The following is a 27,387-nucleotide window of genomic DNA, read 5'->3' as shown; positions in this document are numbered from 1 at the left end:
TTGAAAAATTATTGTGCCATTATAACACAGCTACCACTTCACAAATCAAGTACATTGCATAATTAGAAATATTCTGGGCCTGGGTGTTGTGGCTCACCTCTGTAATCCAAGCACTTTGGGATGCCAAGGTGGGCAGATTACCTGAGCTCAGGAGTTTGAGACAAGCCTGGACAACACAGTAAAACCCCGTCCTACTAAAATACACAAAATTAGCCTGACATGGTGGTATGCGCCTGTAGTCCCAGCTACTCAGGAGGCTGAGGCAGGAGAATTGATTGAACCCAGGAGGCGGAGTTTGTAATGAGCTGAGAATGTGCCACTGCGCCCCAGCCTAGGCAACAGAACAAGACTCCATCTCAAAAAAAAAAATTCTGAATATTTTAGAAAACCAAATCACAATAAACTTGCAGTTGGTTTAGTGAACAACTCATATTCCATTGTAAGCTTGGAAAATTATATTTCTACAGTATAGGCAGATGTTCTTTTTTAAAGAGGACTTTTATATCAACACAGTTTACTAGGATGTAATAGTGACATAAGGATCATGGGTTCATTACCTACCGTAGCCAGCTTCTTTTAAAATTTAATTTTATTGAGATATAATTTACAGTACAATATAATTTATCTAGTTTAAGTGTACAGTTTGATGGATTTGACCAATGTATAGATTCAAAACATACAATTTTTTCATTACCCTCCACAATGTCTTCTTGTTATATTACGCTGAATCTTTACCCCAACTCTTAGTCCATGTTAACTACTAAACTGATTTCTATCACTGTTTGTTTGCCTTCTGGAATGTTATCCAAATTGAATTATACAAAATATAGCTTCCAGTTACTGGATTCTTTCACATTGTATAATGCTTTTGAAATTTGTCTGTGTTGTTCCATGATTCAGTACTTCATTCCTTTTCAGTTGCTCAACAGTATTCTAGTACTCCATGTCATGGATATCCTACAATTTATCTCTTCATTGCTTATTAAACATATGTGCTCTTTCTAGCTTTTGGCTATTATGAATAAACATGCCTTAAGTATTTTTGTATATGTTATAGTTCCTCTTGGGTAATTACCTAGGACATATTGCAGTGTAATGCAGTGTACATATGTTTAATTTTATCAGAAAATGCCACTTTCCCCAAGTGATGATACTAATTTATAATGCCACTCAAATACATTTTAATTATTAATTTTGCTTCTCGTGATCATGCTAATTTATTTATTTGTGTGTGTGTGTGTGTGTGTGTGTTATTGGTTATTGGTGGTGGTGGTTTTCTTTTTTTGTTCGTTTTTTGCCTGAGTAAAGAATCAGAACCTATAATTTTAGGTATAGAAATACAATAATCTGAAGTTCTTATATTATAATTTTAGTAATTGGGACTGTCCTGAAAAATTCAAAATACATGATCATCATTCAGTGACTTAAGGGTACATAATTAAATGTGGTAGTCAAAGCATACTACTGAGAAAGATTTTCTTTTTAAGTATTTTCCTATTTGCGATGGCCCTCTTAAAAAGTTTATTACTCTAAAGTGCAAACAACATTCAGCTCAGCATTAGTATTGTAGCAACTTTTCTTGCTTCCAGTCACATTTGCTTCTACTTTGGACGTATATCAAATTCAAATTTACTCCCATTTAATTTTAAAAAAGTAATTGAAAATAAGTAGTAAAAAATGAGGCATACATATGCACAGATGTAATTAGCATCTACAATTAGAGTGTTGGTCATGCCTGGGTGATAGAAATTCTGTGTGTTTAGTTGTGGATTGGGGGAAGAACAATACTCAACTTTCTTTAAATAACATATTTTAAACAAGCTGTGGTTTTTCTCTTTCTGCCTAGGATGTCTGGAGGTCTGACTCTCAAAGTTAAGGTTTAACTCACCAATAACCAATAACAACACACACACACACACAAAAATAAATAACATGATCACATGAAGGAAAAATTGATAATTAAAATGTATTTGAACAGAACAGAGCCCTAAGAAATAATACCACACATCTACAACCATCTGATCTTTGACAGACCTGACAAAAACAAGAAATGGGGAAAGGATTCCCTATTTAATAAATGGTGCTAGGAAAAGTGGCTAGCCACATGTAGAAAGCTGAAACGGGATCTCTTCCTTACCCCTTATATGAAAATTAATTCAAGATGGATTAGAGACTTACATGTTAGACCTAAAACCATAAAAACTCTGGAAGAAAACCTAGGTAATACCATTCAGGACATAGGCATGGGCAAGGACTTCATGTCTAAAATACCAAAAGCAACAAAAGCCAAAACTGACAAATGGGATCTAATTAAACTAAAGAGCTTCTGCACAGCAAAGGAAACTACCATCAGAGTGAACAGGCAACCTACAGAATGGGAGAAAATTTTTGCAATCTACTCATCTGACAAAGGGCTAATATCCAGAGCCTACAAAGGACTCAAACAAATTTACAAGATAAAACAACCCCACCAAAAAGTGGGTGAAGGATGAGGACAGACACTTCTCAAAAGAAGACATTTATGCAGCCAACAGACACATGAAAAAATTCTCATCATCACTTGCCATCAGAGAAATGCAAATCAAAACCACAATGAGATACCATCTCACACCAGTTAGAATGGTGATCATTAAAAAGTCAGGAAACAACAGATGCTGGAGAGGATGTGGAGAAATAGGAACACTTTTACACTGTTGGTGGGACTGTGAACTAGTTCAACCATTGTGGAAGACAGTGTGGCAATTCCTCAAGGATCTAGAACTAGAAATACCATTTGACCCAGCCATCCCATTACTGGATATATACCCAAAGGACTGTAAATCACGCTGCTGTAAAGACACATGCACACGTATGTTTATTGTGGCACTATTCACAATAACAAAGACTTGGAACCAACCCAAATGTCCATCAATGATAGACTGGATTAAGAAAATGTGTCACATATACACTATGGAATACTATGCAGCCATAAAAAAGTATGAATTCATGTCCTTTGTAGGGATATGGATGCAGCTGGAAACTATCATTCTCAGCAAACTATCACAAGAACAGAAAACCAGACACCACTTGTTCTCACTCATAGGTGGGAACTGAACAATGAGATCACTTGGACACAGGAAGGGGAACATCACACAAAGGGGCCTGTCGTGGGGTCAGGGGAGGGGGGAGGGATAGCATTAGGAGATATACCTAATGTAAATGACGAGTCAATGAATGCAGCACACCAACATGGCACGTGTATACATATGTAACAAACCTGCACAATGTGCACATGTACCCTAGAACTTAAAGTATAATAAAAAATTTTTAAAAATGTATTTGAGTGGAATTTAACTCTCAGAGTTAAGGTTTTCTGTTTTACTTCAAAACTAGTTGGACTGTGCTTTGCTTGGCTGCAAAATGTATTCCTGTGAAGTCTGAAAGTATTTTAATCTTCAAGTTTGAAAATATAAATGAGTTACACAACCTATCCATGTTTTTGTCTTACAGTCCAAAAAAATCCAAGCCCAGCTGAAGGAGCTTCGTTATGGGAAGAAGGATTTATTATTTAAGGTGAGAATCTTTTCTCTTTTCCCTGAAACTTTCTATCCCAATACCAAAAATATCAAGAACATTATTTAGCTTAAATTTGATTTCTGGAATTTCTCGTGAATTTGAGTTGCATTTGACTGCTTTAGAAATACTTTTATTTTCTTGCCTACTTAATTAGAGATAAGTGGAAATATTATTTCCTACATTCATTCTTAATCAAAAGCATGCCTCATTCCAGTAGGTTAGGAGTCTATAAAACAAATCCTGCTTCCCCAGAGTTCATGAGTTGCAGATATTAAGCTGAGAGACTTATGTGAAGTACATCATATAAGGACTTTTGAATCTTTTAAATTTATTTTTCAGATCAGAGTTTTAGAAATAAATGTTAGTGGAAGACAATGAGACAGTTCAGCAATATTCAGTGTTTTACTTCTATGTAATATACCAGTTGAATATAGATTAGTAAAATGTCAACTTTCAGATATTACCAAGATCAGGACTTGTTGAAAGTTTTTATGACTTAAAATATGAGATATATTATATGTAAACCTTGTTATTTCATGTCATTTTACATTTTATGAAATCAGGAGACCTGAATACAAAGAGACTATGAAGTTGCATGAATTAAAATTCCTTTAGTATATACAATACCCCCAAAAACTGTTCCACCATAGGACTTTTATTAATTCAAATAACAAAAGGCCCAGAAGCATGACAATGTTATAGTTTATTTCATAGCTCAACAATGTCAACAAGACTCAGGTTTGTTTTGCATTGTCCTCCACATCACTCCATGTGACAACCCTCAACTTAAAGATTTATTCTAAGTCTTGGTTCCTCATAGAATCATAATGGTCACTAAAGAGAGAGAGAGAGAGAGAGAGAGAGAGATAGTGTCTTCATCCAACTATGTACACAGTCAAAGCAGAAAAAGGAGGCATTTGTCCTCCAAAGTCATTATTTTTTCTGAAGGAGGAGAGTTTTTTGAGAAAGTTCTCCAAACTAGGTTATTCATCCATGCAAAGGTAAAACCTTAGCATTTTTAGATTCTATTGTGAAAGACTGTTCCTTTTGCAGATAAGTAATAGAAAGGGAGTTGCTGTGGGAGGCAGCCAAGGTTTCTGCTGTAATGTATTCATGCACTCATCCTGATGGCAGCACACTTATCTGATTTACCTACTAATATATCAGCAGTGCACAGTTTAAGTCTTGAATAAACATATGTTGATGATTGATAAATAGATAGACAGACAGACAGATAGATAGATGTGTCAAGGAAGTAGACAGTAGAAACTCAACTATTAGGTTGGTGCAAGAGTAACTGAGGTTCTTGCCATTAAAAAAAAAAAAAAGGCAAAAACCACCATTACTCTTGCACCAACCTGATAGCACTGAAGTACCTGTTACCACAGACATTCACCCATGCACCTTTGAAAAGGAGTCTACGAACTGGTGAGCCCTGAGATGAGTAGTAGATTCTATTTCAGGTACTTTCCTCTTAGGAAATGTTCAATTTTGAATAGATTTGATTTTTTTTTTTTTTAAGTAAATGTAGACTTTGAAGAAGTAATGCTTGCTGTCAAAGCATTTACATCTCATCCTAAAAATAATGACACATGCTGGCAATTGCAGAGCATAATGATGAATTTGGTGCCCTTATTAATGCTTGAGAGCTGCTTTTAACTTGGGGGAGGCTGCTAGCTGAAGTAGAAATCCTCCACTAAAGATAGAAGTGAGGCCTAACTGACTGTTAGTTGCCCAGAGACTTGAGTTACTTTATATCCTCCTTAATTCCACTTGGAGCTGATATATTCTCTAGAATACCTAATCTCCATTTTAGTGCTCTTTTTAGATTTGACAAATGTACTTATTTAAAAAAAAACCTAAGTATTACTTATTCATTGAAGAAAAATTTCAAAACAGTGTCAAAAAATATAAAGCCAAAGGAAAACTTAAAATCCCATCACTCAGAACAAATGCAAACAATATTTTGACATACTTCATATTTCTGTCTAATTCCCTTTGTATGAATTATATCTGCCTGGTGATTGATATATATGCACATATATCTCAGTTACAATACATCTCTCTCTCTCTCTATATATATATCCTTTATATATATTCATAATTTGTAATTTAAAAACACAAAGATAGCTTTTAATCTTTATTGTTTTATCTAAATTTAAATGAATAATCTATTATATAGATATGCCAAAGATTACTTAACCTTTCACTTATGTGCAGGTATGTATATACATACATATATATATAATGATTTAAATTTACATTATGATGAAAAATACTTTCTTATTTTTAACTTGAGTTATAGTTTTTTTAAACATATCTATCAAGTAGTTCATGAAAATTGTTTTAAAATATTAATTATTGCTACCTAGTACAGATGATTTTCAAAAGAGATATAACAGTTTACTCTCCCATCAGTACAATAATAACAAGAAAAATGTTGAATTTAAGAATCATTTTGTACTGGATGATTGATTAAACAAACAAAAATAAATAAGTTGGTTAGCTAAGAAATTATGTGAATGAATAATGGCTACACAACAGTAACAGATTTTGTTGCTTTAAGAGATTATAAAGTAAAATGATTATTTTGATTACAAATTTTATTATTGGATGGTTTAAAGATTTAAGTCATTTAATTTTCTTTGCTTACTTTTATGGGGAGGTGGAGGTAAATTAAAAACAATGCTTACAATACTCCCAAATCACTAAAAATTCAATCTATCAATTTCTCTATTGAGATAGATAATGGCAGACATTTTGATAGTTTTGTGATTGTTTTTGTTGTTTATTGAATAAAAACAATTTTAAAATACTACATGTCATTCAATGTTTCAAATAAAATGGTGGCTTAGTTAAATTACTGCTTAAGGGAGTTGGTAGTCCAGTTATTAAAAATATACTATAGTGGTACCTTTGGCCCTGCGTATTGGTGGTTTCTGTATCCATACAACTGTGAATCAAAAATATTTGAAGAAAATTTCATTCAGCAATCTCACTATTGTGTCTCTACTCCCCAAAAAAGAAATAAATAAATGAAAAGTTATCTGCACTCATAGGTTTCACGGTACTATTCACAGTACGAAATACACAGAACCAATTGTAATATTCATCAACAGATAATTAGATAAAGAAAATGTGGCGTATGCACACATATGGAATGCTATTCAACTATAAAAAATAAAATCATGTCTTCTGCAGCAATATGGGTGGAGCTGGAGGCCATTATCTTAATTAAGTGAAACAACCCAGATACAGAAAATAAAAAAACCTGCATGTTCTCACTTAAAAATGGAAGTTAAATAATGTGTACACATGGACATAGAGTATGGAATGATAGATAATGAATCATTATCTATTCCATAGAGTATGAAATTATAGATAATGAATACTCAGAAGGGTTGTGGGGAAGGAAGGGACTGGAAGATGAGAAAGTATTTAATATGCATCATGAACATTATTTGACTGATGGATACACTGAAAGCCCAGACATCACCACAATGCAATATATTCATGTAACAAAATTGCACTTGCACCCCTTAAATGTATACAAATAAAAAAAGAAAATAGTTTTAAAAACCCATAAAAATGATATATCCATTGAAAATAATACAGTAAAAACACAATAGTTACATAGCATTTACATTGTATTAGGTATTGATATGGCTTTGATGACTGGAGGAACACCAGGTTTCTTGGTCTCGCACTGATAGGATTAACGACATGGACACAGGTGGAGTGGTTTTAGGAATGAAAAGTTTAATAGGCAAGAAAGAAGAAAGAAGAAAACAGTTCCCCCATACAGAGACAGAGGGGAGGGGGGCTCAGAACAAAGAGGAACCCCATGTGCGGCGGAAAAGTGGTTGCTTCTATTGGGATGCTGGAGGAGGCGGTGTTTGGTTTGCACAGGGCCCAGGGGATTGGTTTGACCAGGTATGTCATTTACGTAGCTTCCAGAAACCTGACCCTCCCACCTTAGTCCTTTAATATGCAAATGAGGGTCGCTATGATGTTCCGAACGCCTGGTGTTATCTGGAGGTAGCCATTACACTTGGCACAGGTGGTGACCAGGAGAAGATGGCGGGAATTGCCGTGTTGACCATGTTGAGTGGACCTAGTTTCTAATCGTCAATATTTGCATATTAAAGCTTGCCAGCCTGGCTTTTAAAGCTGCCTTTTTCTTTTTGTTAGAAAAGAAATGGTTTGGCCGGGCGCGATGGCTCAAGCCTGTAATCCCAGCACTGTGGGAGGCCGAGGCGGGCGGATCACAAGGTCAGGAGATCGAGACCACGGTGAAACCCCGTCTCTATTAAAAAATACAAAAAATTAGCCGGGCGCGGTGGCGGGCGCCTGTAGTCCCAGCTACTCAGGAGGCTGAGGCAGGAGAATGGCCTGAATCCGGGAGGCGGAGCTTGCAGTGAGCCGAGATCGCGCCACTGCACTCCAGCCTGGGCGACAGAGCGAGACTCCATCTCAAAAAAAAAAAAAAAAGAAAAAAAAAAAAAGAAAGAAAAGAAATGGTTTGGGAGTTGCTTCTTATTACAGGAAAATTTCCACTGAGAACCTTTACCCTTACTTTCTCCCTAAAACGTATTCCTTAATAAGTCCTATATTAGTAGTATATTCAATCTAGACATTAAAGCATATACAGGAAGATGTGCATATATTAAATGCATATAATACGTCATTTTAAATATGAGATTTGAACGTCTACAGATTCTGCTGTCCATGGAGTTCCTGGAATCAATTCCCTGTGGAACCAAAGGAGTACTGTGTATATTTAGTGTTTTTACTTTATTCAGGTCTATAATGTATCACTTCATTTGACCCTCACCACAACCCCTATGAGACAGGAAAATTTGTGTGATCTCTTTCACAATGAAAGAATTGAAATCTAAAGAAATTTGATATTTGTGGCCACCAAAATGTTTACCTGTAAAGTATTTTTACTAGCAGAGTGAAGTTATCACCATGGATATTAATTATATATTTTTTTAAGTAGAGCTGACCTGTTGGGGCATCATGAATTAAGTACATTTGCAGGGTTTTATAGCTTTTCCTTTGATAACTATCCCTATGGCATATGTTTAGATCATTGGATCAAAATGCTGACTTAATTGTTCTGGAATATGTGGTGATAGACTTGATGCACTCATTCCTGCTGAAATTCAGACACCACAGTGACTTGTGTTATCATTATTATTTTCTCTAAATCTAGATGTATTTAACTTGGTACCTCTATTGTCATCTGCTCTTGAAGAGAGGGGCATTGCAACCTGAATTTCCATGTATGTATAACAGAGTGTCAGATTATTTCCTGATGATTCCAGGTATCTATAAGGGAATTTTGTAAATTTGTTTCTCCTTAATTTTTAAACTCTTAAGTAATTTAATTTTTGTGCATCTGTCTCATTAATTTAAAATTATGTCATCCACATGTTAAACTAATTTGTAATGAGCAAAATGCTTTTCAGTGCCATTTACTTGTATTTGGTGCCAAAATGTAGGCATCTTACAAAAGCGGTGTGAGGGGTTAAAAATATTATTTTCTTGCATGATTCCAGAAGCTGTAAGCTTGTCAAATCACATTCATTTGTGCCTCAAAATAATTATATGAGTCAGACAGGGAAGATAATATTGTTCTCTTTATGAATTAGAAAACCAAGACCCAGAGAAGTTATAAGAATTTTCTGAAATTATGGGACTAGTAAGTGGCACAGTTATATCTTAATAGAAGTATTTTAATTCCACGATATCACATTTTTCCCAGCTGTATTTCTACTTTATATTTTGAGGTGATTTACAGATTATATCTTTTAGAAGTCATTTTTTCTAATGTACTCAAACATCTGTAAAAGAAAAATCAAAATCTTCGGTCCCCAAACTCAACTTGCCAAAGGAGAAAGTTAAACTTGAAAACTGAGTCACTCCAAACTGCCTCCCATTTTGTCTTGAAGCGATAGCTACAAAGACAGGAGATGGCTGGGTGCGGTGGCTCAGTGGCTTACGCCTGTAATCCTGGCACTTTGGGAGGTCGAGGCGCGGGCATGACCTGAGGTCAGGAGATTGAGACCATCCTGGTCAACATGGTGAAACCTCGTCTCTATTAAAAATACAAAAATTAGCTGGGCATGGTGGCGCACGCCTGTAGTCCCAACTACTTGGGAGGCTGAGGCAGGAGAATCACTTGAATCCGGGAGGTAGAGGTTGCAGTGAGCCGACTTCGCGCCACTGCACTCCAGCCTGGCACAGATAGAGACTCCGTCTCAAAAGAAAAAAAAAAAAAAGCTGCAAACTTCCTCAGGGGATTCCCTCACAATGTGCTGACAAGATAATTCCTTGTGGGCCCCAAGGTCTTTATCCTAAAATGGTTGAAATTCACTCTGACAATGTAAATGAATAGCTTATCTTCATAGGTAAGGGACAAAAATAAGACTGGGAGTCATCTCTCAGCTCACTTGAGATGAATTCATATTTTGCTGCTTCCTCCACTCTGTGTTTACTTTATCTTAAATAAAAATGCAGGTTCACTAAGGAAGTGAATACCTCATTAACTGTTATTCTACCCTCTCTGTCTTCGTATAAAATATGGATTCAGTGAGGGCTGATCAAAGCCTCAAAACAATGCAACTGCTTGCCCCCACCCCACCCCGACTCCCCTGGCTTTTTTTTTTTTTTTTTTTTTTTTTTGTCACCAGGCTGGAGTGCAGTGGTGCGATCTCGGCTCACTGTAACCTCCGGCTCCCGGGTTCAAGTGATTCTCCTGCCTCAGTCTCCCGAGTAGCTGGGACTACAGGCAGGCGCCGCCACGGCCATCGAATTTTTGTATTTTTAGTAGAGATGGGGTTTCACCATTTTGGCAGGGGTGGTCTTGATCTCCTGACCTCAGGTGAGCCACCCACCTCTGCCTCCCAAAGTGCTGGGATTACAGGCATGAATCACCGCACCCAGCCTGCTTGCCTCTTTTATTTACTCTCCCCTTTTTACTTTCTTCTTTATCTATTGCCCGTTCCTGCCCTTAGAATGCTGAAATCCCCCAAATGCTGTTTGGAAAAAGCACAGATCACAGATGTTACTGTGATTTTATGATCCTTTTTCTTGGACGTGTGCTCAACCTTGGCAAAATCCACCTGTACATCAAAAAGTATGTGAGACTGGTTTCAATTAATTTAGAAGTTAATTTTGCCAAGGTTAAGGACATACCTGTGACACAGCCTCAGAAAATCCTGAGAATGTGTGCTCAAGGTGGTTGGGCTACAACTTGGTTTTATACATTTTAGGGAGATATAATACACTGATGTAAGATGTTCATTGGTTCAGTTCAGAAAGGTGGAACAACTTGAAGCTTAGGCTAGGGAGATGATAGGTGGATTTAAAGATTTCCTGATTGGCAGTTGGTTAAAAGAGTTTGTCTAAAGACCTGGAATCAACAGAAGTCAGTGTCAAGGTTAAGATAAGGGGTTGTGGATACTAAATTTTTTAATATGCAGATGAAGCCTCTATGTAGCAGGATTCAGAAAGAATAGATTGTAAAAGTCTATCAGACTTACGATGCCAAACTCTTAGTTAATTCTCTCCTGGCTCAGAAAAAAGCCTGGAAAAGGAAAAGGATTCTTTACAGAATACAGATTTTTCCCACAATAGACAGTTTTGCATGGCCAATTCAAAATATTTAAAAGAAATACATTTTGTGGTAAAATATTTTAATATATTTCCAGGCCTACTATTTATTATGTTGGTATCTTTTATTGCTACAAAGAGTCTGCTTTGCCAGTCTTAAGGCTTCTATTTTAGTGGTAAATGCTGGACAGCTGTGCCTGGATTTCAACAGGAAGAGAGGATAATGAGACATGTCTGACCCCCACCTTCTCATCTTGGTCTGAACTAGTTTTTCAGGTTAATTTAGGAATGCCTTTGGCCAAAAGGAAAAGTCCATTCAATTGGTCAGGGGGCTTAGAGTTTTATTTTTGGCTCCTATGCTCTACCAGTTTAATAGAACTAACAGCTTAGAAGTAAATTCTGTGCATAAGAAATAAGAGAAAGTAAATTGCCTTGTCAAAATCGACCCGACTTTGTAGCCTTATTCCTGTATGCTTAAAGCACAAAAGCCTACTAATCTTACTTATATTTTTCATTATTTGCTAGCTAATGGAGAAGAGATGCAGGTTTTAAAAGATCACACATTTCTTATCAGAAAAAATGACAAGTTAAATTCTAATAAACATGAATTTTTTCTCCAAAATGTGAGAATTTTTCAAATAGAATCACTAGAAGTATCAAAATTTATTTTTTAAATTATTTAAATTATTTTTTATTTAAATTATTATTTTTTTATTATTTCAATAGGATTTTGAGGATCAGGTGGTGTTTGATTACATGAATTAGTTTGTTAGTGATGATTTCTGAGATTTTGGTGCACCTGTCACACAAGCAGAGTACACTGTACCCAGTGTGTTGTCATTTATTCCTCACCTCCCTCCCACTTTTTCTTTTGAGTCCCCAAAGTCCATTGTAATATTCTTATGTATTTGCATCCTCCTAGCTTAGCTTCCACTTACGAGTTAGATTATATGATGTTTGGTTTCTATTCCTGAGTTACTTCACTTAGAATAATGGTCTCCAAATCCATCCAGGTTGCTGCAAATGCCATTATTTTGTTCCTTTTTATGGCTGATGAGTATCCCATGGTGTGTGTATACACACACATGGAACCAGCCCAAAGGCCCATAAATCAATAAGTAGATAAGGAAAATGTGATATATATGTGTGTGTATATATATGTGTGTGTGTGTGTGTATATATATATATGCATTTGCATCGCATATATGTGTGTATGTTGCTGCTGTAAACATGTGTGTGCAAGTATCTCTTTTGCATAATGACTTCTTTTCCTGTGATTAGATACCCAGGGGTGGGATTGCTGGATCAAATGGTAGATCTACATTTAGTTCCTTTAAGGAATCTCCACACTGTTTCTCATAGTGGTTGTAGTAGTTTACATTCGCACCAGCAGTGTAAAAAGTGTTCCCTTTTCACCACATTCACACCAACATCTATTATTATTTTTTTATTTTTTTGATTATGACCATTCTTGCAGGAATAAGGTAGTATCACAGTATCACGTTATGGTTTTAATTTATATTTATCTGGTTTTTAGAAATGTTGAGTATTTTCTTATATGTTTGTTGGCCATTTGTATATCTCCTTTTGAGAATTTTCTATTCATGTTCTTAGCCAAATTTTTATGGGATCTTTGTTTTTTCTTTTTTCTTGTTGATTTGCTTGAGTTCTTCATAGATTCTGCATATTAATCCTTTGTCAAAAATATAGATGGTGAAGATATTTTCTTACTCTGTGGGTTATCTGTTTGCTAATTGTTTCTTTTGCTGTGCTGAAGCTTTTTATTTGAATTAAGTTCTATCTATTTATCTTTGTTTTTGTTGTATTTGCTTTTGGTTTCTTGGTCATGAAGTCTTTGCCTAAACCAATGTCTAGAAGGGTTTGTCCAATGTTATCCTCTAGAATTTTTATGGCTTCAGGTCTTAGATTTAACTATTTGATCCATCTCGAGTTGATTTTTGTATAGGGTGAGAAGAGTATCTAGTTTCATTCTTCTGTGTGTGGTTTATTTGTCTATTAGGGTGTCCTTTACCCACTTTATGTTTTGTTTGTTTTGTCAAAGGTCAGTTGGCTGTAAGTATTTGGCTTTATTTCTTAGTTTTCTATTCTGTTCCATTGGTCTACATGACTATTTTTATACCAGTACTATGTTGTTTTGATGACTATGGCCTTAGAGTATAGTTTGAAGTCAGGTAATGTGGTGCCTCCAGATTTGTTCTTTTTGCTTAGGCTTGCTTTGGGTATGTAGGCTTCTTTTGGTTCCATATAAATTCTAGAAATGTTTTGTCTACTTTTGTGAAGAATAATGGCAGTATTTTGATGAGAAATTACACTGAATTTGTAATTTGCTTTTGGCGGTATAGTCATTTTCACAATATTGATTCTACCCATCCATGAGCATGGGATGTGTTTTCATTTGTTTGTCTTGTGCATTTCTTTCAGCACTGCTTTATAGTTTTCCTTGTAAAGACCTTTCACCTCCTTGGTTAGGTATATTCCTAAGTATTTCATTTTTCTCGCAGATACTGTAAAAGAAGTTGAGTTCTTGATTTTTTTTTGTCAGTTTGATCACTGTTGATGTATGGCAGAGCTACTGACTTGTGTACATTAATTTTGTATCCTGAAACTTTGCTGAATTTAATTATCTATCTGACTTTTTGGAGGAGTCTTTAGGGTTTTTTATAAAATCATATCATCAGCAAACAAACAGTTTGGCTTCCTCTTTACCAGTTTGGATGCCCTCTATTTCTTTCTCTTGTCTGATTGCCCTAGCTAGAACTTCCAGTACTATGTTCAATAGAAATGGTGAAAGTGGACATCCTTGTTTTGTTCCAGTTCTCAGGAGGAATGCTTTCAACTTCTCCTTGTTCAGGATAATACTGACTGTGTGTTCGTTGTCATAGATGACTTTTATTACATTAAGGTATGTTCCTTCTATGCTGATTTTGCTTAGGGTTATAATCATAAAGGGATACTGGATTTTGTCAAATGCTTTTTTTCTGTGTCTATTAAGATGATCATGTAATTAAAAAAAAAATTCTCCCTGTGTATTGTATCACATTTATTAACTTGCATGTGTTAAACCATGCCTGCATCCCTGGTATGAAACCCAGTTTGTCATGGTGAGTTATCTTTTTGATATGCTGTTAGATTTGGTTAGCTAGTATTTTGTTAAGGATTTTTGCATTTGTGTTCATCAAGGATTTTGGTCTGTAGCTTTTTAAATTTTATGTCCTTTTCTGGTTGTGGTAGTACTCTGATACTAGCTTCATAGAATGATTTAGGGTGGATTTCTTCTTTCTTAATCTTTTGGAATAGTGCAAATAAGATTGGTACCAATTCTTTGAATGTCTAATAGAATTCAGCTGTGAATCTGTCTGGATTTTGTTGTGTTGTTTGCAATATTTTATTACAATTTCAGTTTCACTGCTTGTTATTGGTGCCTTCAGAGATTCTATTTTTTCCCTATTTAAACTCAGAAGGTTGTATATTTCCAGAAATTTAAGTATCTCCTCTAGGTTTTCTAGTTTATGCATGTCAAGGTGTTCATAGTAGCCTAGAATGAATGATCTTTTATATTTCTGTGGTATCAGTTATAATATATCCCCTTTCATTTCTTTTTTTTTTTTTTTTTTTTTTTTTGAGACGGAGTCTTGCTCTGTCGCCCGGGCTGGAGTGCAGTGGCCGGATCTCAGCTCACTGCAAGCTCCGCCTCCCGGGTTTACGCCATTCTCCTGCCTCAGCCTCCCAAGTAACTGGGACTACAGGCGCCCGCCATCTCGCCCGGCTAGTTTTTTGTATTTTTTAGTAGAGACGGGGTTTCACCGTGTTCGCCAGGATGGTCTCGATCTTCTGACCTCGTGATCCACCCGTCTCGGCCTCCCAAAGTGCTGGGATTACAGGCTTGAGCCACCGCGCCCGGCCTCCCCTTTCATTTCTAATTAAGCTTATTTGAATTGTCTCTTTTCTTGGTTAACCTCGCTAATGGTCTATCAATTTTATTTATCTTTTCAAAGAATCAGCTTTTTGTTTTATTTATCTTTTGTATTGTTTGTTTGTTTTAATTTCATTTAATTCCGTTTTGTTCTTTGTTACTTCTTTTCTTCTGCTGGATTCGAGTTTTATTTGTTCTTGTTTCTCTAGTTCCTTGAGGTGTGACCTTAGATTATCTATTTGTGCTTTTTCAAACTTTTTAATGTAAGCATTTAATGCTATGAACTTTCCTCTTATCACTGCATTTGCTGTATCCCAGAGGTTTTTGTTGGTTGTTTTCTATTATCATTCAGTTCAAAGAATGTTTTAATTTCCATCTTGATATCATTGTTTACCCAGTGATCATTGAGGAGCAGGTTATTTATTTTCCTTATAATTGTATAGTGTTGAGGGTTCCTTCTGGAGTTGATTTCCAATTTCATTCCACTGTTGTCTGAGAGAGTATTTGACATAATTTTGATTTTCTTAAATTGATTGACACTTGTTTTATGGCCCATCATATGGTCTATTTTGGAGAATGTTCCATGTGCTGACGAATAGAGTATATATTCTACAATGGTTTGGTACAATGTTCTGTAAATACCTGTTAAGTCCATTTGTTCTAGGGTATAGTTTAAGTTTATTTGTTATTTGTTGACTTTCTCTCCTGATAAGCTGTCTAGTGCTGTCAGTGGGGTATTGAAGTCCTCGACTATTATTTTGATGCTGTCTATATTATTTCTGAGGTATAATACTTATCAGTAGTTATTATCTTATAAATTTTGGTAGCTCCAGTGTTAGGTGCATATATATTTAGAATTGTGATGTTTCCCTATAGGGCAAGTCCTTTTATCATGAGATAATGTCTGTCTTTGACTTTTTTCATTGCTGCTACTTTAAAGTTTGTTTTGTCTGATATAAGAATAGCTACTGCTGTTCACTTTGGTGTTCATTTGCGTGGAATATCTTATTCCACCTCCTTACCTTAAGTTTATTTGAGTCTTTTTGTGTTGGGTGAGTCTCTTGAAAATAGTAGATACTAGGTTGGTGAATGATTGTGCGTTCTGCCATTCTATGTCTTTTAAGTGAAGCATTTAGGCCATTTACATTCGTCGTTACTATGGAGATGTGAGGTACTATTGTAGTCATCATGCTATTTGTTGCCTGAATACCTTTTTTTTTTCATTGTGTTATTGTTTTATGAGTCCTGTGAAATTTATGCTTTAAGGAGGTTCTATTTTGATGTATTCTGAGTATTTGTTTCAAGGTTTAGAACTTCTTTTAGCAATTCTTATAGAGCTGGCTTGGCATTGGCAAAATCACTCAGTATTGTTTGTCTGAAAAAGATTCATCTTTTATTCACTTGTGAAGCTTAGTTTCACTGGATACAAAAGTCTTGTTTGATAATTGTTTTGTTTAAGGAGGCTAAAGATAGGACCCCAATCCCTTCTAGGTTGTAGGGTTTCTGCTAAGAAATCTATTGTTAATCTGGTAGGTTTTCTTTTGTAGGTTACCTGATGCTTTTGCCTCATAGCTCCTAAAATACTTTCCTTCATCTCGACTTTAGATAACTTGATGACTATGTGCCTAGGTGATCATCTTTTTGCAATGAGTTTCCTGGGTGTTCTTTGAGCTTCTTGTATTTGGATATCTAGATCTCTAGCAACGTTGGGGAAATTTTCCTCAATTATTCTCTTAAATATGTTTTCTAAACTTACAGATTTATTTTCTTCCTCAGGAACACTACTTATTCTTAAGTTTGGCCATTTAATATAATCCCAAACTTCTTGGAAGCTTTGTTCACTTTTTAAAAATTCATGGTTGGGCACAGTGGCTCATGCCTGTAATCCCAGCACTTTGGAAAGCCAAGGTGGGTGGATCATGAGGTCAGGAGATCAAGATCATCCTGGCCAACATGGTCAAATGCCATCTCTACTAAAACTACAAAAATTAGCTAAGCATGGTGGCACGTGCCTGTAATCCCAGCTACTTGGGAGGCTGAGAATCACTTGAACACAGGAGGCAGAGGTTGCAGGGAGCCAAGATCACGCCACTGCACTCCAGCCTGATGACAGAGTGAGACTCTGTCTCAAAATAAAATAAAATAAAATAAAAAATTCTTTTTTATTTATCTTTTTTGGATGATTAATTCAAAAGCCTTTACTTTGAGCTCTGAAGTTCTTTCTTGTTGTTGTTTGATTCTATTCCTGAGACTTTCTAGTGTCTTTTGCATTTCTCTAAGTGTGTCCTTCACTTCCAGAAGTTGTGGTTATTTGTATTTGTGCTATCTTTTTCTCTGGAGATTTCTTTGCCTATATCCTGAAACTTTTTGTTGTTGTTGTTGTTGTTTTAAATTTCTTTAAGTTGGTGTTCACCTCTCTGGTACTTCCTTGAGTAGCTTAACAATTGACCTTCTGAATTCTTTTTCTGGCAATTAAGAGATTTTTGTCTTGGTTTGGATCCATTGCTGGTGAGCTAGTGTGGACTTTTGATGGTGTTACAGAAATTTGTTTTGTCATATTACTGGAATTGTTTACCTGTTTCGTTTCTTTTCTTTTTTTTTTTTTCTCATTTTTCTCATTTGGATATACTATATCAGAGGGAAGATCTGGGGCTCAAGGGTTACTGTTCAGATTGTTTTGTCCCATGGGGTGCTCCCTTGATGTGGTGCTCATCTCTTCCCATAGGGATGTGGCTTCCTGAGAGCTGAGCTGCAGTGATTGTTATTTCTCTTCGGGTCTAGCCACCCACCAGAGCTACTGAGCTCCTGTCTACTGTTAGGGAGTGTCTGTAAAGAGTCCTATGATATGATCCATCTTCAGCTCTCTGAATCAATGGATACCAGCACCTTCTCCAATGGAGATAGTGTGAAGTGAAGTGAATTCTGTGAGGGTTCTTAGTTATAGTTTTGTTTATTACACTGCTTTTGTGTTGATTGGCAGCCAGCCAGGAGATGGCACATTCAAGAGACCATCAGCTGCAGTAGTATATGGAGGATACAAGCTTGCCCTAGGGTCTCCTGGAGAATATTTGGGTGTCTCAGGCAGTGGGTGGGGCCATAGCACTCCCACGAGATTATGTACTTTGGCTACCACAGTGGGTAGAGAAAGACCTTCAGGTGGGGGGCAGGGATGGGCATGTTTGAGCTCTGGCTCTTCTTGGGTGATTCTTGCTGCAGCTGCTATGAGGGATAGGGATGTGATTATCAGACCAATTGAATTATGATCCCAGAAGAATTATAGCTGCCTCCGCTGTCATGCAGGCTGCCAGGCAAATGGGGAAAAGTCGGCAGTGAAACCAGCCTCACCCAACTCCCACACAGCTCAAAAGGCTGCTCTCACTCCCACTATGCCTCCTCAACATCACCAAATTTATATCCAGGCAGCAGGTAAGCAGGACTGCCCCAGGCTACTGGCCTCCCCACTGAAAAGGCAATCAGGACTTTCAGGTTGCATACCTCCCTGCCTACTGCAGCTTCTGTGTTGTGGCTGCACTTGCTGTTTGCCCCTCTCTAGGGTTCTGTCTAGGAAAGTTTGTATTCAGTCAAAATTGTACAAAGTACAGCTGGAAGTTTCCTTCTCCCTATGGTCTTTTCCCAATTCCTTTGGCAGACCTCCTCAAGGACCCCTGTGAGACCATGTCAGAAATGGCTTCCCTGGGGACTGAGTGTGCCCACAGAGCTCTTCCTGCTGCTTCCCCTACCCCTATATTTCACTCAGTTCACTAAATTTGTCTCAGCTCCAGGTAAGGTCAAATCATTCTCCCATGATCTAGACCTTCCCCAGTCAGGGTATATGTTTGGGGGTGCATAATCCCCCTTTCATACTTTCACACTTTGGGCACTCATAGTTTTTTGACTGTCTCTTGGAGCCTGCAGGAGTGATGGGCTTCCTTCAAAGCGTCTATGGATTCTCTTCACTTTCCTGTTATGTTGTAGGAACCGAGCTGTCGATTCCCTCCTGGGCAGGGGTCGCCGCGAAGGAACACCCGACACGGGAGTCACAGCAGAGAGTTATTTATTACTAGCGCGCTAGGGTCCCAAGCTCTAAGTTGGCCCTGGGACCCTGACTGCTTGTTACAGGCTGTTTATATAGGCAAACACAAGTTCAAACACAGCTTATGGCGCGAAATTCAAACAAAGCTTAAGGCGCAAAATAATTGGGTCTAGCTATGGCCTGAGCAAGGTGTCTTGTTCTAATTGGTTAGAGCAGGACCTTATGAGGTACTTTCCTGGAGTTGTTAATTCCGGGAACTTCGAGGCAGGGTGGGACCCCCGGAATTGGCAGGGTGGGACCCCATGAGGTTGTTTCCCGGAATTGGCAGGGTGGGACCCTATCGAGGCAGGGTGGGATCTTATCGAGGCAGGGTGGGACCTTATCCAGGGCCACCTGGTGTTAATTTTTTAAGTTTTATGAGGCCTAGTTTCATTCCCTCCTTTTTTTGTGTCAGCGGCTCAATCTTGAGCCTCTTCTTCAGTCCTGAGGGTCTGGTATTGTTGGGTCAGAACCATAGCATGTACTATGTTTAATCTCTTTTTAATAAGGGCAAGTAAGCGGTTAAGTATGCACGGCCCGAAAGTCAGGATGAGCGTGAGCAGGATGAGGGGTCCTAAGATGGTGGAGATTAAGGTGCTAAACCAAGGGGATTGGTTGTACCAGCTTTCAAACCAACTCTGCTGAGACTCTCTCTCTTTCTCTTAATTTTGCCATAGAATCCTTAACTACTCCTGAATGATCTGCATAAAAGCAACATTGCTCTTTGAGGGCTGCACAGAGCCCGCCCTCTTTCAGAAAGACAATCTCCAGTCGTCGTCGGTTTTGTAATACTACTTCAGACAAAGAATCAAGGACTCTTGAAGTTTTGTGATAGAGTGTTCTATGGCTCTAAGGTCCTCATCTATGGCTATTCTAAGTTGGTGCAGATGGTAGTTACCATGTACTAGGGCTGCCGTCCCAGTCCCAACTCCAGCTGCTACCCCAATTCCTAACATGACGGCGAGGGTGAGGGAGATAGGTTCTCTTTTTGGTCTTATATGGGTTTTCTGCTCATACCGGAGGTCAAAGGAGTCTCCAGAGTGGTAGTAGACCCGGGGAACAACTTGTACCAACACGCAATAGTGGGTACCTCTGCTAAAAACAGCTGTGGATATACAGGGGGTGAGTCCAGTGTCGCAAGCCCACCAGTCCATCTCAGAGGGGACTAGATAGTGATTGGATCTGGGTACTGCCAAGGTTACATTACAAAGGTGCTGATGACTAGGGGCCACTTGGCCTATGCAGGTTCCTGACCCAGAAACTTCAGCCAAGGTTAGTTTTCTTTGTTGTTCCCACGCACATCCAGTAGGATTGGTGGAGCTAGTGAAATTATTAGTGGAGGCGATGCCTTCATAATAAGGGGGGCCTGTTGCTAGACATAGCCAGCAAGAGGAGGTGAATTCTGGCCTTGTCTGGTTTAAAGCGAAATAGGAGCCCTTTATGAGATTTAGGAGCCTGTCACCTATTCCCGGGATGAGGGGCCTGTGGGTGACGGTTTGGGCTGAGGGTGTATATTTAGAGGAGGTGGAGATCAAGGGCGGGGAAGTGCTTTGAGGAGCTTTTGGTTGGGGCTTCCCCAGTACGGGAGCCAGGGGCTTCTTTGCTCCTGATAAAACCTGGTTCGGCCCTACTGCAACGGAGGCTATGTCCGGGTCGACTAGTAATCTAATTTGAATAGGGACCCCATACGGCGGCTTTTGGTATAGATAAAGGCCCCATATTAACCCTGTTATCCAACTGTTATCAGATTTTTCCGCATCTTTAAATGTGATGCGGACCAGATTGCAATTTTTTGAATATCGGGTTCTGGTGCAGGGCTGGACAAAGGACATGGTTATGTACCAGGGTTTCGTGGCCCATTTCCATTCTCCATCGTTATTAGTTACACAGGACCAACTATTGCAATACAGGTGAGTTATATCTCCACAAGTTTTTTTCATTTCCCCTGTCCTGAATCCGGGACAGGCATAGAACCCGTTCCGGCTGATGGACACCCTTCTAACCTGTTTTCTTCATTCCCCCCCTTCCATGTCATCTATCTTTGCTATTTTGTCTAGGTTGAAATAGAGGTCTGGGAACCAAGTCCCTAGGGGAGCAATTTTTGAGGTTTCACCTAGGACCTCATGATTATTAAAATTAATCACTTGCCAGGTCAGGTTATATGGCCGGTGGGGGTTAGCATCAGTGAGTATACTGCCAGCGGCGCAGGGAAGGAGGGCAAGCAATAAGCAAGGGGTTAGATACGAGAGAGTCTTATCTTGAGCGGGTCCCCGGAGCGTCGGAGTTTCCATGTCTCAGATGGTGTTGGTCCGGGCGTCTCTGGAGCAGCCTTGGCGTGGGATGCGTGGATCCAAGTGGAGATTCCGTCAACCTTTATGGCTGTGGGTGTGGTCAGGAGAACAATGTAGGGTCCTTTCCATCGAGGCTCTAGTCCTTGAGAGCGGTGACGGAGTCTCCCACCTGGAAGGGGTGACTGGTCTGTGGGTGTCCTGGTCGGTACAGTTCTGCCAAGGGGGCCCAGATTTGGGCCTGTACTGCTTGGAGTCCTTTCAGCCGAGCCTGTAGGTCAGTCTTAGGATCGGAGGGGGAGAAGGAGTCAAGCAAGGTTGACAAAGGGGGAGGTCCTCCGTAGAGGATTTCATATGGAGTGAGCCCAAAACGGTTAGGCGTATTTCGGGCTCTTAATAGAGCTAGGGACAGGAGGCATCTCCAATCTTTTAAGCCAGTCTCTAAGGTCAATTTAGTAAGGGTCTCTTTAATGGTTCTATTCATTCTTTCTACCTGTCCTGAGCTCTGGGGTCTATAGGCACAATGCAATTTCCAATTAATCCCCAATATCCTGGCTAGCCCCTGACTTACCTGAGAAACGAAGGCCGGCCCGTTGTCTGACCCAATTACCTTGGGAAGTCCGAATCTAGGAAAGATTTCTTCCAAAATTTTCTTGGCTACTATGTGTGCTGTTTCTTGCCGGGTGGGGTAAGCTTCTACCCATCCTGAAAAGGTATCTACAAACACCAGTAAGTACTTATATCCAGCATAGTGAGGTTTTACTTCAGTGAAGTCTATTTCCCAATAGACTCCTGGGCAGTTACCACGAGTCCGTTTCCCTGCTGGCACTCGGGTAGCCCCAGCGTTTACCTGCTGACAGACCTTACAGGCAGATGTCACTTGCTCTATGAGTGTACTTGCCCTTGGGATTAGAAAGTCAGTTTTTTCAATTAACAATTTTAGCTTTCGATTACCCAAGTGTGTCCAGGCATGCATCTGCTGGATCATTGCCAGGGCTTCCTTTTGGGGAAGGACTATTTTCCCTTCTTTTTCCCAGTTTCTAGTGTCTTTGTTTTCTGTAGCCCCTATGGCTCTTGCTTCTTCCTGGTCTTCTGAGGTTATAAGTATGTTCAATGGTTATGTGGCTGGTTTCGTCAGGTTCTGTGGCTAGAGTTAGTACTTCTGCCATGGCGGCCTGCCTGGCCACTTGGTCAGCCTGTCTGTTTCCTACTGCGACGGGATCCTGTCCTTTCTGATGCCCGGGGCAGTGAATTATGGCCACTTCTTGAGGAAGAAAAAGGGCTTTTAATAAGGCAATTATTTCAGCTTTGTTCTTGATTTCCTTTCCTTCTGAGGTTAGGAGACCTCTTCTTTCATATATACTCCCATGAGTATGAGCCATTGCAAAGGCATATCGGCTATCAGTATAAATGTTAGCTTTCTATCCCTTGGACAGCTCTAGGGCCTTGGTTAGTGCTATTAACTCAGCCTTCTGTGCAGACGTGCCAGGAGGTAGTGATTGTGCCCAAATGGTGTTGTGTCCATCTACTACCGCCGCTCCCGCCCTCCGGGTACCTGAGTCAAGGTAGCTGCTGCCGTCTGTGTACCAAGTGTGATCCGTGTCTGGGAGTTCTTGGTCTTTAAGATCTTCCCGCGTTCCATGGGTCTCAGCCAATACTTGTCGACAGTCGTGTGGGCTCGGTTGGTCTTCTGGTACCGGCAGCAGCGTGGCAGGATTTAAGGTGACCGGAGGGCCAAACTGGACGCGGTCCGTGTCCAGTAGGAGGGCCTGGTAGTGGGTTAGGCGTGCGTTGGTTATCCACCGGTCCGGGGGCTGCCGCACTATGGCCTCTAGAGCATGTGGGGTAATAACAGTTAGTAGCTGCCCAAGGGTTAATTTAGCAGAGTCCTTGACCAGCATAGCGGCGGCTGCCATGATACGAAGACACGGGGGCCAGCCGGCCTCCACAGGGTCCAGCTTCTTGGACAGGTACGCTACCGGTCTTTTCCAAGGCCCCAATTTTTGGGTCAGGACTCCTTTGGCAATCCCTTGCCTTTCGTCCAGGAAGAGGGTAAAGGGCTTTGAGGTGTCCGGTAACCCAAGGGCTGGGGCAGACAAGAGTGCCTTTTTTAGTGCCTCAAAAGCCAATTGATGCTCTGTCTGCCAGGTGAAAGGGGTGCTTTCCTTGGTGAGTGCATAAAGGGGGGCGGCCAATTCAGCAAAACCGGGTATCCACAAGCGACAGAACCCAGCAGTTCCCAAGAATTCACGTACTTCCCTGGGACTTCGTGGTGGTGGAAGGCGAGCCACTGTCTCTATGCGCCCAGGGGTGAGCCACCTTTTCCCTTCACTCAGGATATACCCCAGATATGTTACCTTGGTCTGGCAGAGCTGTGCCTTCTTGGCGGATGCCCGGTATCCTTTTTCACCCAGTTCCTGGAGTAGATGCCTGGTACCTTGTATGCAGGTTTCCTTTGTAGGGGCAGCCAGGAGGAGGTCATCTACATATTGGAGTAGGGTCACCTCTGGATTTTGGGTTCAGAAGTCGGCCAGATCTCGATGAAGAGCCTCATCGAAGAGAGTGGGAGAGTTCTTGAATCCTTGGGGAAGCCGGGTCCAGGTCAATTGGCCCGAAATTCCTTTCTCAGGATCTTTCCACTCAAAGGCAAAGAGTTCTTGGCTTTGGGGGGCCAGAGGTAAACAGAAGAAAGCATCTTTTAAATCTAATACTGTGTACCAGTTATAGCCAGGTTTTAAGGTGCTAAGTAAGTTGTAAGGGTTGGGGACTGTGGGATGAATGTCCATGGTTCTCTTGTTAATTTCTCTCAAGTCTTGGACGGGCCTGTAGTCCTGAGTACCAGGCTTTTTTACTGGCAGAAGAGCAGTGTTCCAGGGCGAGTGACAAGGTCGCAACACTCCAAGTTCTAGAAATTTGTTAATGTGCTGCCGAATACCTATATGAGCCTCCCGGCTCATGGGATATTGCTTGATAGACACAGGCACCGCCATGGGCTTTAGATCAATTATGATTGGGGCTTGATACTTGGCCCGCCCGAGTCCTCCCGTTTCTGCCCAAGCTTGGGGAAAATCTTGCAACCAACCATCAGGGAGGCGAGTGATGGCCGGGGCGTCAAAAAGCCGATGTTCATCTTGCAGAGACACAGTTAAAATTTGGATGGGCTGACCGTCCCGATCTAATACCTGGGCCCCTGTCTCGGAGAAGTGGATTTGGGCTCCGAGCTTGGTCAGAAGGTCTCGTCCTAGGAGGGGGTAAGGGCATTCAGGGACCACCAAGAAGGAATGTGTTACCATTCCTTTTCCAAGATTGACTGTTCGGTGGTTAGTCCACTGGTGCGATTTTCCCCCGTTGCCCCCTGTACCCAGGATGTGCGGGAAGACAGGGGCCCGTCGGCCTTTATCAAAACTGAATGTTGGGCCCCTGTATCCACCAAGAAGTTGGTGGGGTGCCCCCCTACAGAGAGAGAGTTAGCCGGGGCTCGGGGGGGGGGGCTCCAGAGCCTTGACGCCCCTATTCGCTATCTTCACCTAAGGCGAGGACAGTGACAGGTTTCTTTTGGTCTTTAGGACGCTTGGGGCAATCTTTGATCCAATGTCCTCGTTCTTTGCAGTAGGCACACTGGTCTTTTTCTACTTTTGGCCGCCTTCGCTTCTCTCCCTCTCTCCCTGGTCCTTTCTCTTTCACTACTGCCGCCAGGATTTTTGTTAAATGCTTATCCCTCTTTCGATCCCTACGATCCTCTCGCTCCTCCTGTTCCTTCGCTAACCTGGCTTCCCTTTCCTCAGGGGTTTCTCTCTTATTATACACTTTTTCTGCCTCCCTAACCAATTCCTGTAATCCATAGGTCTGGATCCCATCCAGCCTCTGGAGTTTTCCTCTGATATCTAATGCAGCTTGGTCTATGAATGCCATAGCTATGGTAGCCTTATGTTCTAGGGCCTCTGGGTCGAATGGGGTATACATTCGGAACCCTTCCAGTAGCCTTTCCATGAAGGCTGCCGGGCTTTCGTCCCTTTCCTGAGTTATAGTTCTTACCTTGGCCAAATTTGTGGGGCATTTTCCTGCCCCTTTGAGACCCGCCAACAGAGCCTGGCAATAGATTCGGAGACTCTCCCTACCTGGTGCCGTTTCATAGTCCCAGTCCGGGCAGGTGAGGGGAAATCCCTCGTCTATTTCATTGGGGAGTTGGGTTGGGAGGCCCCCTGGTCCTGGCACATTTTTCCAGGCCTCCAGGAGGACTCGCTGCCTCTCTTCAGTGGTTAGGAGGACCTGCAAGAGCTGCTGGCAATCATCCCAGGTGGGCTGGTGGGTGAGGAGAATGGATTCTGTCAACGAGGTTAGGGCCTGAGGGTCTTGGGAAAAGGAAGGGTTATGGGTCTTCCAGTTGTAGAGGTCAGAGGCAGAGAAAGGCCAGTATTGGACTGTACGATTGACGGTGCGGAGGGGAAAAAGGGAGGATTGCCAAGTGGGAGGGCCATCTGGGTCCTCAGTCCGCCGCAGGCGGAGGCGAGGTGTTGCTGGCGGAGCTTGAGGGGTGAGTTCGGGTGGGACCGGAGAGGGAGACATGGAGGGGGCCAAGGGGGAAGTTGGGGACAGGGTAGGGACCGTGGGGGAAGCTGGGGAAAGGGTAGGGGCCGAGGGGGAAGTTGGGGAAAGGGTAGGGACCGAGGGGGAAGTTGGGGAATGGGTAGGGGCCGAGGGGGAAGCGTAAGGCGGAGGTCTCAGGAGGGGGTTTTCAGGTGTAGGAGGCAGGGGGTCAAGAAGGAGGAGGTCCCTCTGGGGCTCATCTGGGAGAACCGGCTTATGCGGGTCTGAATTCCGGTTCTTCGGGGCCTCTAAGGCAAGGAGGGTAGATTGGGATGGGGAAGGGGAATGGAGGAAGGGTTTCACCCAAAAAGGAGGGTTTCGGACCAAATCTTCCCAAGTAATTATGTAGGCCACCTGGTCTGGGTGTCTGAGTGGCCCAGGATCCATCACTTTTGCTTTGACCTGTAGGATAATTGAGAGGTTAAATGTTCCGTCCCGTGGCCACTCTACCTGGAGGGTTGGCCATTCGGACGAGCAGAATGTTTTCCATCGTCCCTTACGGACTTCTACAGAGAGGTGGTGGGCTCGAGCCCGACCGTCAGGGAAGTGAGTCAGAGTCAGAGTTAAAGGGGTCCTCAACGTCTGTCCCATAGTTCTGTCTAGAGATTCTTTCACACACAAGGACAAAATGAAAGCAACATACAAAAGGACCAGACAAATGAGAAGAAGCTGCGCGGCCAGAGAGTGGCGCCACAGTTTCACAAAATATTCAGATGGCAGGGGCGACGGCGCCCTGCCTACAGATTGGAGGAGGCTGACGGAGTCGTCAGCCTTCTTCCAGACTACCTCCAGGGCGTCCCCTGGGGCGTAAGTGAGAAGGTGCCGGACACGTCTGTCCCCCTTCTCCACTTAATTATTCAGACGGAGTACTCCTCAGAATTAGCCGGCAAAACAAACAGAACGAAACAAACAGAACGAAACGAAAGTACCTGACAGAGTTCGTTCGTCCAGTCGGCGGTCGGTGGCCCGGGCCAGATGGGTCTCCACCAGATGGGTCGGGGGTCCTCGGACGACCCCACTTCCCAGCCCATGCACCAAATGTAGGAACTGAGCTGTCGATTCCCTCCTGGGCAGGGGTCGCCGCGAAGGAACACCCGACACGGGAGTCACAGCAGAGAGTTATTTATTACTAGCGCGCTAGGGTCCCAAGCTCTAAGTTGGCCCTGGGACCCTGACTGCTTGTTACAGGCTGTTTATATAGGCAAACACAAGTTCAAACACAGCTTATGGCGCGAAATTCAAACAAAGCTTAAGGCGCAAAATAATTGGGTCTAGCTATGGCCTGAGCAAGGTGTCTTGTTCTAATTGGTTAGAGCAGGACCTTATGAGGT

The 27,387-nt window shown here is 41.1% G+C and overlaps 1 protein-coding gene across 3 annotated transcripts in view; it reads left to right on the top strand.

Annotated features, from left to right (window-relative positions):
* The window catches only part of LUZP2 (leucine zipper protein 2), a 604,128-nt gene that overhangs the window by 431,098 nt on the left and 145,643 nt on the right, over positions 1-27,387 (top strand). For 2 of the 3 annotated variants that reach the window (XM_025356953.1, XM_025356955.1), the window contains exon 7: positions 3,490-3,552. The exons of the other annotated variant lie outside the window; for it this stretch is intronic. In XM_025356953.1, the coding sequence (XP_025212738.1) occupies positions 3,490-3,552 (63 nt within the window). The remainder of the gene's footprint in view (positions 1-3,489; positions 3,553-27,387) is intronic. 3 annotated transcript variants of the gene reach the window in all.

This window comes from Theropithecus gelada, chromosome 14 (genome assembly GCF_003255815.1).
Source record: "Theropithecus gelada isolate Dixy chromosome 14, Tgel_1.0, whole genome shotgun sequence".
NCBI classification, from domain to species: Eukaryota; Metazoa; Chordata; class Mammalia; order Primates; family Cercopithecidae; genus Theropithecus; species Theropithecus gelada.
Note: the sequence above shows the minus strand (reverse complement) of the source record. Positions and strands in the feature narration are given on the sequence as shown.